This window comes from Gallinula chloropus, assembly GCF_964237585.1.
Source record: "Gallinula chloropus genome assembly, chromosome: 3".
Taxonomy (NCBI): domain Eukaryota; kingdom Metazoa; phylum Chordata; class Aves; order Gruiformes; family Rallidae; genus Gallinula; species Gallinula chloropus.
The window spans coordinates 113353380-113366491 of record NC_140087.1 but is presented as its reverse complement, the minus strand read 5'-3'; the positions used below and the strand labels follow the sequence as shown (position 1 = coordinate 113366491).

Sequence of the window (13112 nt, the reverse complement as noted above, 5' to 3'; positions counted from 1 at the left end):
GAAACAAGATACCTTAAAAAGCACTGCCATGATGCATGATAACATTTCAAGGGAAAATAAATTACTTCTTAGCTAAGCCAAAATTTGATTTTTGACTCAACAAGCTAAGAAGAAGTATTTTGATTTGTGAATGTCAAAACATTTCCATTTGATTAGAGATATTAAAATTTAATTTAATAAACAAAATTTTCTTAACTATTTCCATAGTTTTTTTTTTAACTGCAGTGAGCTTTGATGGATATGAGTTGAGAATTCAAACTATTAGAATTTCTCCCAAAGTAAACTCAGTCTTTTTTACCAATATGCATATCCATTAGAATGTTTTTTGTTTGTATTTTAGTAGGTTTATCTTCTCTGTTTTATCATCCTATTTTCATACTTTTGCTATTATCAGCAAGCAAAATAAACTTACACTAAAAACAAGGGAACAAAATATATAGATTACTTTCAACATGAACATGACATAGTTTACCAGAATATTGCAAGTGCAAGGTTATTTTTAGAAATGTATATGACAAATTTGGTGCAAGAAAGGCTAAAACCCCTTTCATTCTCCTGCTCATAAAGGGACGATGTCTAACTTGCGCAATACTCTCATTTTCACAAGTACTCATACCCTTAAGCCTCTCAGCATCTATACTGGAAGCACGCTGCAGTGATCATTTCTTCCAGCTGTAATTTACGCACCGCAATTGTCCCTATGCAGATGTGGGAAACGTATTTGAATACATTGTTAGAGAAGCTGAGGAATTTTTGGTTTTAAAATTTCGGTAAAAGGAACAAAAAATGAACTGGAAGAGTGCCTTATCTCCAGCATATGCTCAGTCTTCTGCCTTCGGAGACTCCCAGCAACCAAAGCAGAGCATTGTCTGGAGGGCAGTGAGGAACTGGGACTCTCACCTTTGGACCTTTGGCAATTTGCTCTGAGCTATCTAAACCATTTGCCTCAGCTGCTTACCACAGACTATATAAGTGAAGGTCCAAGTCAGAAGGCTCATTCTCCCTCTGAGGCGGTAGGGAAGAGGGGAAGGAAGGAGGGAAAGAAAAACAGGAAGAGATTCAAGGGAGCTCAGGGCTCACCATGGGCCCTGTGCAGCTCTTGCTGCTCCTGCAGCTGCTCAGCAGCGTTCTCACCCGTAAGTACTGCCTTTAGCCTTAGTGCTTTTTGCTGCTTTATCTATCAATCTGTTAAATGCAAAAATCAACAGGGCAGTGATAGAATTAGAGAGGCTAAGTGTGGCAAAGATATTCTTTTTAGGACTGGGGAATCACAGAAGAATCTCAACATAGAAAAAGTCACAGATGTCGCCTGGTATCTTTTCATAAGATTGAATGTATTTTGCCACTTGTAAGGAATTCACATGATACATTTTGGCTCAGTTGTTTTTCTGTAATGTGGTCCTTTTAAACCCCCATGGAGATACTCTCAGCATGGAGATACCCTACAGACTTATCCCAGCTGCTGCTAAACTCTTTTGCTACAAATGTGAAGATGGAGAACAATAAAGCAAAATGTGTTTGGCAGACAGTTCTGGTATTTGAAACATAATTGGATGGTAAAGGGGCATAGCAGCAGTAATAGTAATAGTAATAGTAGTAGTAGAAGAAGTAGGCCAGCAGGTGGGTTTTTTCCTAGTATGAAAAAGACTGCCTAGATCAATACAATGCTGTGGATTGTGAGCTATCCTTGCTTCCCAAGTGGCTTTTCAGAGTACAACACTGTACTGTTACCTAAAACTTCAGGAACTTTAAGGAAGAAATTGGGTCTAGGGCCAGTTATGCAGGTCTGGTTTTATATGGAGGTCAAATTAACCATAAATGCACCTTTGTTGAACTAATACTCTGTTGTTGATTGAAATTACTCAATTTTAAAGGATGCACTTCTCTCTGATAGCTATTAATAATGTTCTTACTGTTACTATTGTAGCAGTAGCATTACTACTGCTATTGCTGTTACTGTAACTAACGTTACACTCCATTTCTATAGTCCTCAACCTTAGACTTCACAGCATGAATATTGTGAAAAGTGCTGGCATTCATCCAAAAGAATGACATAGCATCAAATGCATGCAGCAAATTTACTACATTTTATTTTATTTTATTTTATTTTATTTTATTTTATTTTATTTTATTTTATTTTATTTTATTTTATTTTATTTTATTTTAATTGTTCGGAGTCATATGGAACACAGCTAAGATACATCAGAGCAAATGATTCTTCTTAACTTGGATAGGTTTCCAATCAGGGTTTTTATCCAAAGAATGAAGTCTCAATATTCAGAAAACACTTAATAGCAGAGAATTGTAGCATTTAATGGTAAAATTATCCTTTTATAAATATGCAAAAAGAAAAAATATAGCTACTCCTGCAATATGCAGTATTTTTCTGTGCTGAAATGGAGTAAAATTTTAAAGTAAACCATGTTATATGTTACATATCATCTGTTTACTTCTACATTTTGTGCATTTTTTTAAAATACTTGTTAACCTAGAAGTTGATCCTTCTCTATTTAAATAAAAAAATAAATCAGTCACTTAAAGATCCTATTCTGAGGTTGTAGTTACATTTGATTCTTCTATCAATGTTAATAGTACCTTTTTTATTTACATCAGTGTGCCAAATTACATCAAAAGTTGGTATGAATTAAAAAGGTCTTACAAAGAAAATGTAGTCTTTGTTTTATAGCTGTGAACTACTTTTTCAGCTTTTAATTTGTGCTTTTATTCTTTACAGAGGAAGAAACGCCTGATAGTGGAAATCCAGGATGTTCAAGTAACTGATTTCTTGCATCTGCTTTTGTTGTCTTATGTCACTATATTAATTGAATACATCTTTCAAAGATTGACATTTACGATTTCATAAATCTCTTCCTCTGAAATAACTGAAACAATAGTGATGACAATATTCTGAAGTCTTTATTGCCCTTTATTTTAGGTATTTAATTACCCATAAGGCTTGGTTCAAAGAATTTCAAAAGTTTCCTCAGAGAATCTGAGATTAAGTCTCCAGACTTTTAAAAGCTCCCATTAAGAATCTACTTTCCATTGTTGATTATACGGTGCAAATTCCTTAATCTAGAAATCCCTGTTTATGTGAAGCTTTAGCAGTGAGTTTATATACATTACACTTTACATTGGGCTGAATCTCACTTGTCATTTCCCCTTCACAATGGCTGCTAAACCCCCAGAATTGCACTTGGATATCTAGCTAAATACCTGTAGAATAAATCATCAACTCTGACAGCAAGGACAGCAACTTCTTTAAACAAGTCAAGCCTCAGGAAATGCTGACTTTATGCCCTATCTTTATAATGAACTCTGACTGGCCCTGACTGCTTGGTTAGATACATAATGTTCTACCATAGGGTCAAAGTACTAAATGAGTTGTTTTGTTCTTTGTCCCTTTGGATCTTCAGGGGTTTTTTTTTCTCTCACTGGATGCTTTAGCACCATCTCTAGGCAATGGGATTTATTTCAGCTGCCTGAACCAATTCAAAGACTTCTGGCCTTCATTCCCTGTTTCTTGTGTATTTTTAATAGAATAAATTATTTGGCATTTGCATTTCTAATATTCTAATTTCCTGATTCTTCCTTTTCCACTTATTTCTGCTTAAAAGCAGGAAATGAAGCAATAATTAGGCTTTTTGGCTTTAACATAGTACCTACTGGTGTTGCAAGAATTTCTGAGAATGTACAGTTAAGCAATATTATAGTCTGGGATAGCCAAAAGTGACAAGGATAGTGTTGATTTTTTTATGATGATTAATTTTGAGGTTAATTAGATAATTCAATTTTCAAATCTTCATAAGACGCTGATTACTGTAAGGTAGCTAATATTAATTATATCAATTACATGCATAGAATTTCAGCTAAAACACTGTTAAAGTACGTAAAGCTTATACTAGTGGTAGTATGAGGAGGAAACATGATATTTATAGTGCCGTTCTCTCTAAGAACGCAATTCTGTGGTACAAAGGACAAGAAAACATTACCACTGGCAGGTATAGGCAGAGAAAATAATACATTTTTTATAGTGGGCTTGTGGCTTTGCACATTTACCTTTTTTTTTCTCTAAAACCAGATCAGAATTCTAATATGTTTGGACAGCCACAAATAATCACAAAGGGGCAATTTAAGAAATTGTTTTTCAATTAGCATCACAGCAGAGTCATCATCCCAGTGAGCTGCTCAGTCTAAACTGAAAGAACAGTAACTTCTGGTTCAGATAAACCTGAACTGCTCTAACACAGTCACTTAAAGTGACCAATCAACATATGTTTAGTTTAAAATTATGTCTGCAGCCATAATGGGAGGGAATTGAAATTGAAGACATTGGGCTGCATTATGTGTGCCAGACACCAAAAGAAGAATTTCTATCCTTGTATTTGACAATGAGAGAAATTATTTTTTTCTTTATGTCTCTATTACCACATTCATTCCTGCTTGCAGGGTTTATGGTTACAGATTAATTGCTTTCATGCAATGGGAGGGTCCTCATTTGTCCTTCATATATTGCATTCATTTTAGTTACACAACACTAAGAGCATATTTTAAGCGTGTACCTATATTACCCAAGTAGTAAAAGCACTCTTGTTTTCTCAATTGCAGAAGATGCAACCAGATTTAAACCCCTCAGAAAATATGTTTACTCATATGAAGCAGAAACATCAAATGGGATCACGGGAACAGCAGATTCTCGAAGTGGTTCAAAGATCACTTGCAAGGTAGGGAAAGAGGATTGTGACTCTATATTGAATAATATGGAACTGGCAGATGGTGACCATCCTTCAATGTTTTTCCAAACAAATGACTGTTTTGAAAGGAATGCATTGAGAGTCCTGAAGATTAAGCCATCCCTGTTCAAGACAGAATGCACTGAGGATGGCAGAAGTCATTTCATACCATTCTGTCAGTGCATTTCAATCCCTATCTGGCTATACTTTAATGCAAGAGAGAGAAAGACCTGGCAGTTCAGTTTTCATTGGCTCCCAGGCTGAGTCTACCAATGTCCATCAAACAATTCTGGATGTTGAACTAAAATCAGCTCATTGATACCAGAAAGACCACTTGATGGTAATAGTCAAGCCAGGGTCAGGGCTGTAGGAGTAAAAGGTCATATAGACAATTAAACTATCCCATTTCCATCCATCCCTCCATCTGGTCCAAAATTTTCACCTTTTTTTTCCCCCCTGAAATGGAGTAACTGGGGAAATTATTTTTTATTTACCACACACTGTTCTGACAGAGTCTAAACATTGATCAGTGTAATGACTCAGATTTTCCTACAGTTTCTCTAGTACTATATATTTTTTCAGAACCTAAGTTGCCTGTTTACCATGTATGCCATTAGCTAAGAAAATACCTGCTTTCATATCTTTTCCCTTGGGTTACCTAAGGCTATTTAGAGTACTGTGGAATCTTGCCCAACAGCTCCTAGTAGGGTGATTCTGGCCTTTACAAAGCCCAGTAAGCACCATATTTTCAAAACTGTAATTGCATGATCCTGGAAACATGATAATCTACTCTACTCTACTCTCCCCCTCTACTCTGCCCCAGTCAGGCCCCACCTGGAGTATTGTGTCCAGTTCTGGGCTCCATGGTATAAAAAAGACAGGGATCTCCTGGAGAGAGTCCAGAGGAGGGCTACAAAGATGATTAAGGGCCCGGAGCATCTCCCCTATGAGGAAAGGCTGAGTGAACTGGGACTGTTCAGCCTAGAGAAAAGAAGACTAAGGGGGGACCTTCTTAATGTTTATAAATATCTGAAGTGTGGGATGCAGGGGGAAATGGCCAGCCCATTTTCAGTAGTCTGTGGAGACAGGACAAGGGACAATGGCTGCAAATTGGAGCATAGGAAGTTCCCCACAAACATGCAGAAGAACTTTTACACAGTGAGGGTGACAGAGCACTGGAATAGGCTGCCCAGGGGGTGGTGGAGTCTCCTCTGGAGATATTCAAGACCCGTCTGGACACCTATCTGTGTAATATGAGCTAGGGAGCTGCTTTGGCAGGGGGGTTGGACCCGATGATCTCTGGAGGTCCCTTCCAACCCCTATGATTCTATGATAATGAAAAAAAGGATAAACACATCATATTTGTGTTTTCAGGTTGAGCTGGAGGTACCACAGCTGTGCCACTTCGTCCTGAAGACTACGCATTGCTCCCTGAGGGAAACATTTGGTGTTGACACTGAGGGAAGGGTCATGCTGAAAAAGTCAAAGAACTCTGAAGACTTTGCAAATGCCATGTCCATGTAAGCAATATCAATTATCATCAGTACACATAGCCTTAACATGGAACAGCTTGCAATGTTACAGTCCACCTTGACTACATTTTCCAGGAATAGTGCACGTTTCACAATAACATAGTAGAATTATAAGCTGGTCCCACAGAAAAACTCTTTAGGGTTAATTTGGCACAGTTCGCGTTGCTAGTAGGGCACAGGTTTTTTTCCATCCAGAATTTTCCCCTAGAATGTTTATATCACATCAGGAAATTGTTGCAAATAGAATGTTCCTTCTTGTAAGCAAATTCTCAAATTGTTCTGTGTAGCCATTTTAAGATAATTTTTCTTTGCTGACATAGTTCAAAGAAGGTGCAATCAAAAGGCATTTGAGACTGAAGTCCAGATTTCCTATCATGATCTTTAATGACCTACACAACTTATCTATTCCTTACTTATCTGCTTTCATTACTTACTGCAACTACTCCCTCCACCCAAGTAATCTTTAGTTCTTGTAGTGCATGCTTTACTCATACACGTTCATGTTTGTTTCATGCCTCAGTTTCCACTCCATCTTGTTTAAGAGGCCATAGATCTCAAAACAACTTGGGACAGCTTTAAAATAAGTTTTACAAAACAACCAAGGTTTTATTTGAAGACCATAAATAGTAAAGAATCCTTCACATTGTTTTATAGCCTACTGCAGTGATTAATAATTACTAATTCTAAAAATTTACTTACCTCCTCTCTGGATTTATGCAATTCCAACCTACAGCCATTGCTCTTGATAGATACTTGTCTTTAGATGATGTAGTCTGGTGATATCAGAATGCCTTTGGATAGAACTTTGCTACTTTAATAGTAATACTTACTAATAGTAACAACAGTGAATAGTAAATAATTGTAAACAAAGATGAACATGCTGCTCTAGTCATATCCTTGCAGTTATTTATAACATGTTCTTCACTGGGTGACTTTAACAGGATTTCATACTAATGTTGGTGTTTTTTTGGACAGGCATGAGCTAAAATTTAGCATTCAGGATGGAACAAAAGTCAAGCTCTATCCAGAGAAGGATGAACCTCTGAATGTTCTAAATCTCAAGAGAGGGATCATCTCAGCTCTACTTGTGCCAACAGAAACAGTAGAAAACGTAAAAACAATTTCAATGGTATGTGTTTTGAAAGCATTCAATTTATTTCCTTAACAGATGGAAGAAATGTCACCTAGTAGTTACTCTTGAACATAATTTTCAAAAGACCTGGGAATTTGAATGAAAAAGGGTACCTTTCTGATAAACCTGAAAATATCTGACAGAGCAAGCAGAGATACTGATTATTTTTTCTTTCAGGACACAATATATGGAAAGTGTGACAGTGAAGTTGAATTCAAATCTAGAAAAGGAAATGTTGCAGAAGATATTTCCATTAACAGGGACCTCAAAGCCTGTGACAACTTCAGTCCCATCAGAGATTATGTCAGCCCTATTGCCATTGTAAAGGGACTAGTAAGTATCATTCTTCACTATTATATAATAATTTTCACTATGATCTAACATTCTTCACTACATCACTTAAAATGATAAACAGCTATTACAAATAATTTTTGTAAACTTAACTTTGAAAATCTTAAACATTTTTTCTACACCTTTGCATTAGATCAGACTGTGGTTTTGTTGGCAGACAACAGAGAAAAACAGATGCTGAGCAAGAAAGTCTTTGCCTTCTTTAGTGGTATTATTTTTTTAAAGAATAACATTTCATAGATGGAGTTAGTTATTTTAATTACATGATAGCCTATCAAATCACATCAACATTTTAAATTTTGTGAATCAAAATTTTTAACATCCTAATTTTATGTAAAACATGCAGACCACCAAAACCTTGATGTGCATACACAATGTGCAGGAGGAGAGGGCTGTAAATGCCCTGAAGTAAATGGTTTGACCTGTTGCTCAGCCTACCTGTTAATCCACAACGTTCAAAGGCAGTGGTTACATCAATATTGTCAGGTTTCTTCCTGATAAAATGACATCTGTGCTATTAAGTGGTTTTCCCTGATGAAAAAAAAAAGAATCATGTCATGCTAAAAACACATTATAATTTCTGCCATTTCTACAGCTTGTTGTAAAAACCTTTAAAATTTATATGAGTGAAATTAAAAAGAACATCAGCTGTTACAATTGACCTGAACTACTCTAAAAATTACAAACTGGTTTCTATGAAGCAATTCTTTGTTGTGAGCAGCAGGGAATCAATCATGAAGTAACTTACTAAGCCAAACACCTTAATAAGACCTGAGGGAAAATTTCGGTGGGATATTTTTGCCTGTGAAGAGACTCAAGACTAATGATTGATACTGGCACAATTTTGTCTTTGTGTGAGAATTATTCCAGTTATACATCTTTGTTTCAAATATGTTTTAACTGTTAATATTACAGCAAAACTTTAGCAGTCTTTAAAACTATGGGTTTCTTTCCCACGTTATTCAGTAAAATGACTGCTAAACTATTTATTTTACAGAACATCCCATTATCCAGCCTTCTGAGGAGCACCCAGTTCTGTCATTACAATATTGATGCAAAGAAAAGGCACATCAGAGATGCTGTCTGCAGTGAAAAACACCTGTTTTTGCCTTCCTCATATAAGTAGGTTGCTCACTATTTATCATTATGTTCTACCTCGACTTCATCCCCGAATGTGCATTTTGTTTTCAAGAAGGTGGGAGGTATGGCAAGATCCCTCAAAAGTACTTAAACTCAACTAAATCACTGCATTTGTCTTTGTTTGCTAGAAATCGCTATGGTGTGATGACAGAGGTCAACCAGACACTGAAGCTTGAAGATACTCCAAAGATCAATAACAGAAATTTCGATGGAGGTATAGCTGAAATTCTCAGTAATACAGATACAGGCACAAAGTATAAATACAAGATAAACACAGGAATATTCTATTTTTAAAACAGCTAATTAAAGATACAGTTGAACGGATCAAAACATTTAATATTTTTTCATTAAATTTGATCAATTTAGTGAGAAAACAGTTGGGGTTAAAATTGGAAAACCTGAAAAGTTTTAAAACACTGTAATTTCAAATAATCTTTCTATTTTCTTTTTAATTTTGGAATTATTCTTAAATATTTTTTTTAAAATTATAATTTGCTTGGAAAGTAATTTAAATCTTATAAGAAAATGGTTTAATGAATCCTTTTTAGTCAATCAAAATTTCTTACACAACCTTTAGGTTTGTCTACCAAATGTAATCAGTCCATGATTACTATGTGTTTGGTTCTGAAACACACTTCTTTGACATGTGGTTGCTATTCCAACTCATAACATGTTTCTTCTGAGATATATTCATTTAAAGTTGAAAAAGCAAACTATCCTAATATAGAAGGTGTTAATGAATCATTTAAACAAATAGGTATTATTCCACTTTTGGGAGAATTACTTTTAAATTCCACTCCATTATTCATAGAAACTGTTCAGCTGTTAATCTCGAACAGTTATCATATAAAATAATCTACAGAATTTATATTTATACTGAATATATGAAAGAAAATAAAACCAAACATAATTACTTGATAAAGACATAAAGAGCTCAATTTTTTTGTTGTTGTTTCTAGATGAACTGGAAGAGAAGGGACTTGCACTGGAAAGTACAGATGCCAAATTGCCCAAGCAGGGGGATGCTGTTCTGAAAATCCTTCAGGAACTGCAGAAACTTACAGCCTCCCAGCAGAACCAGCAGAGAGCAAGACTCTTCTACAGATTTGTTTCTGGACTTAGAAGTTTATGTAGCACCAGTCTTGGCTCTCTTGTTCCAAAGATGATGGAAACTTCAAGGTATGTTTCAACAGTTCATTGTGCAAGTACATAACATGTCAATGCCATAGCAAATCTATTCTAAAGTTGATTTGCTACAAGTAGTGTTAACTTAGAGGTTAATTAGTTGTAAAGAGTGCCCTTCAGAACAGTAAGTATTGTCAGAATTATCAAGACAGAAAAATAAAGGAGTAAAATGTGTGGATTTCACGTTTTTTCCATCAGAAATGCTCAGTTGTTCATTGGAACTTGAACATCAAATGTATGAGAACAGTATAAGGATTCAAACAGATCTGAAAGTCCTAGCCTTCTATGAACAGCTAATACTGTTTTGACCTTTCCTCCATCAGATCTTCTAAAGCTATTGGAGAAGCTGAACTATAGAGTATGACACAGCCCAATACAGGGCTTTTCTCCCTACCACTATCCCAAGCTTGTGTGCCAGACATAATCCCATGGCTATTTTATTATAGCCAAATATCTTTCATGCAGTTTTGCTCAAAGACAATGACTAATTCCAAACTCACAAGTTGGACTTCCTGAAAAGAACAAAATGTTGAAAGTGAGATGTCTGAAGACATGGGTACAACTGGTCTGACCCTGACTTCTACTCCCCACCCTTATTCTTCTGTTCTAGCTGGACTTGAGTCAATTTACAGATATTTTATGTCCTCAGTCTGTAGAGGGACTAGAGCCTCGGTCTGATAATATATGCTATATTGTAATATTTAAAGTTGTGGGAAAGTCTGCTTTGAAAAAAAAAGTGTCTGTGTAATTGTAGAATTGTTAGTACTTTATTGTTGTTCATAGCTAATCAAGTTATTAGTATAACTAGTTATTAGTATAACTAACTAAGAAACTTCTTTTTGATAAACAATTGAGTGATTTGCTTCCATTCAGACATGAGCATATTATATTAAAACACCTTTATAATCTTGTTCATTTCAAACATGCGAAATGCAGCAAGAACTGCTAACAGGGCATTAATTATTTAATTTTCCTTTCAGTTCCATCACAGTTCAGGCCCTGATTCAGTGTGGGACTCCAAACTGCTATGGTGCAGTCCTTCAAATCCTGAGAACTGGAAATGTGAACCCGCTCGTGGTAGACCTGGTCACGTATACCCTGGGACTAATGCCTTCTCCAACTCCTGAAAGAATACGGGAAATTCTTAATATGGCCCGTTATCAGCCAAGCAGAGCTTCTTTTTATGGCTTGAGTCATTCTGTTATGAAGTAAGTAATAGTAGAATATAATTGCACAAAATAACCTCAAGAAAACATTACAGTACTTTGAGTAAACCCGAAGAGTAGGCACTTTTTGATGATTCTGTTGTTATTCTCATTAATTTGCTCTTTGGGAATAAAAGAAAAATTAGACACTGGTTTCTCCTTTTGTTTCTAATGTGGTTCTCTCTTTCTTTAGGTTCTACAATGAGAAGATGATTGTGACAGAGGAAATAACAGATGTTGCAGACTTCATGGTATCACTACTTGGCTCTGATTGTTCTGGAGAAGATGAACTCACATACCTCACACTTCGGGTATTTTTATTTCCTTCTTCCCTTATGTAGGCTATTAATTTAAATTGTAGTGCATATATTACTCCTCCTGGTGGAAAAACATGTTTATCATCTTTCTGTGTTTTCATCACTGACAGGCCATTGGAAACATGGGTGCAGTAATGGAGAAAGCTAAACCCAACCTGAAATCTTTCCTGAAGACATGTATGAGAAATGAAGCTGCATCACTTTCAGTTCAGAAAGCAGCCATCCAGGCTTTCAGGAAAATGACTGTTACTGAAGAGGTAAATTGGGTCACAAGAACCAACATAAACTTTTTTCAGTTCACCTTGATTGTTCGTGGAAGTTATTGAATATGCAAAAACATTGCTATTAATTCATAGTTTTGCTATACCCCTTTTAGCTGTCTCCAGCTTTTTTAGAATTCCTGTAGCTAGTGTAGTTTACATACGTACCTTAGAAGTTTAGACTTCGGATTTAGTGGGCATCACTCCTTTGAGATGCCCTTGCATATAGATACCGTCAGCTTAAATAAGAAGTTTGGATCTGTTCCTGTTGGAATGTCTTAATTGGAGAGCTACATATTTAAAGGTGGTTTTAACTAATAATTGCTCCAGATTTAAATGGATTTAAGAAAAAAAAAGGTCCTTATTTTCTACAGGCATTTTATTGTAATTGTTATTAATAGTACAGGTTCGATTTATCTTTAAATTACAATGACATTAAAGTGCCTCTTACAGTGTGGTTGTCATTATACAGAGCAATTCAGCTCAGAATAGTGAAATAGTTTCAGTATCAAAAAGTTTATACTCTAAAAGACATTTTGTTCCAGGCAAAGCATAACGAGTCTCAAAGCCTGCAGACACCTGGAGATCATGTCTTCAGATTCAGTTTCACTTAATTAATTATTATCTATATTTCAACTATGTTTACTGACTTCTATCATTTTCTTTTCCTAAATTGAATTATATTTTTCCAAACTTTAAGAATTTGTCTGTAGACCAGAAGACTTCTGAGTCCCAACAGTCAAAACCCAATATTCTAAATAAAGAAGTAACGTGCCAGATATAGTATAAGAAATCTGTTTTAATAAAGCTGTAATCTCTATGACATTTGCTATCAAAAGAAACTATCATAATAGTTTAAATGAAACATTTTTTGTCAGTTACAGAAATAAGGCATAGAAATAGTTATGCTGTCCTGAAAAAATTACATTCTGGAAATTATTTCACCCTATATAATCCCAGAATAGTTTAGCAATATCATCTACTGGACAGCTCATCAGTGCAAACCTTTCTCTATTTATATAGGACCGTTCAGCACTTCTGAAAGCGTTCCAAGAAGGGGAGGCACCTACAGACAAACGTCTAGCAGCCTATCTCATACTCATGAAAAATCCTTCCCCAAGTGATCTGGCAAAGATTTTGAGAGTCCTCACAAAGGAAAAGAATGAGCAAGTGAAAAGCTTTGTTGCCTCACACATTGCCAACATCCTAGAGTCTGAAGAAGTGGGCATTGAAGAGTAAGTAAAACTTAGTTATATA

The 13112-nt window shown here is 35.6% G+C and overlaps 1 protein-coding gene across 1 annotated transcript in view; it reads left to right on the top strand.

Moving 5' to 3' along the window:
- Positions 1 to 1022: 1022 nt before the first annotated feature.
- Positions 1023 to 13112, top strand: part of APOB (apolipoprotein B) — a 33840-nt gene continuing 21750 nt past the window's right edge. The window contains exons 1-13 of the mRNA XM_084262481.1: positions 1023 to 1136; positions 2735 to 2773; positions 4609 to 4724; positions 6108 to 6253; positions 7241 to 7394; positions 7575 to 7730; positions 8746 to 8870; positions 9017 to 9102; positions 9848 to 10067; positions 11054 to 11281; positions 11472 to 11589; positions 11706 to 11852; positions 12879 to 13090. Coding sequence (XP_084118607.1) covers positions 1082 to 1136; positions 2735 to 2773; positions 4609 to 4724; positions 6108 to 6253; positions 7241 to 7394; positions 7575 to 7730; positions 8746 to 8870; positions 9017 to 9102; positions 9848 to 10067; positions 11054 to 11281; positions 11472 to 11589; positions 11706 to 11852; positions 12879 to 13090 — 1802 coding nt within the window. The 5' untranslated portion in view covers positions 1023 to 1081. The remainder of the gene's footprint in view (positions 1137 to 2734; positions 2774 to 4608; positions 4725 to 6107; positions 6254 to 7240; positions 7395 to 7574; positions 7731 to 8745; positions 8871 to 9016; positions 9103 to 9847; positions 10068 to 11053; positions 11282 to 11471; positions 11590 to 11705; positions 11853 to 12878; positions 13091 to 13112) is intronic.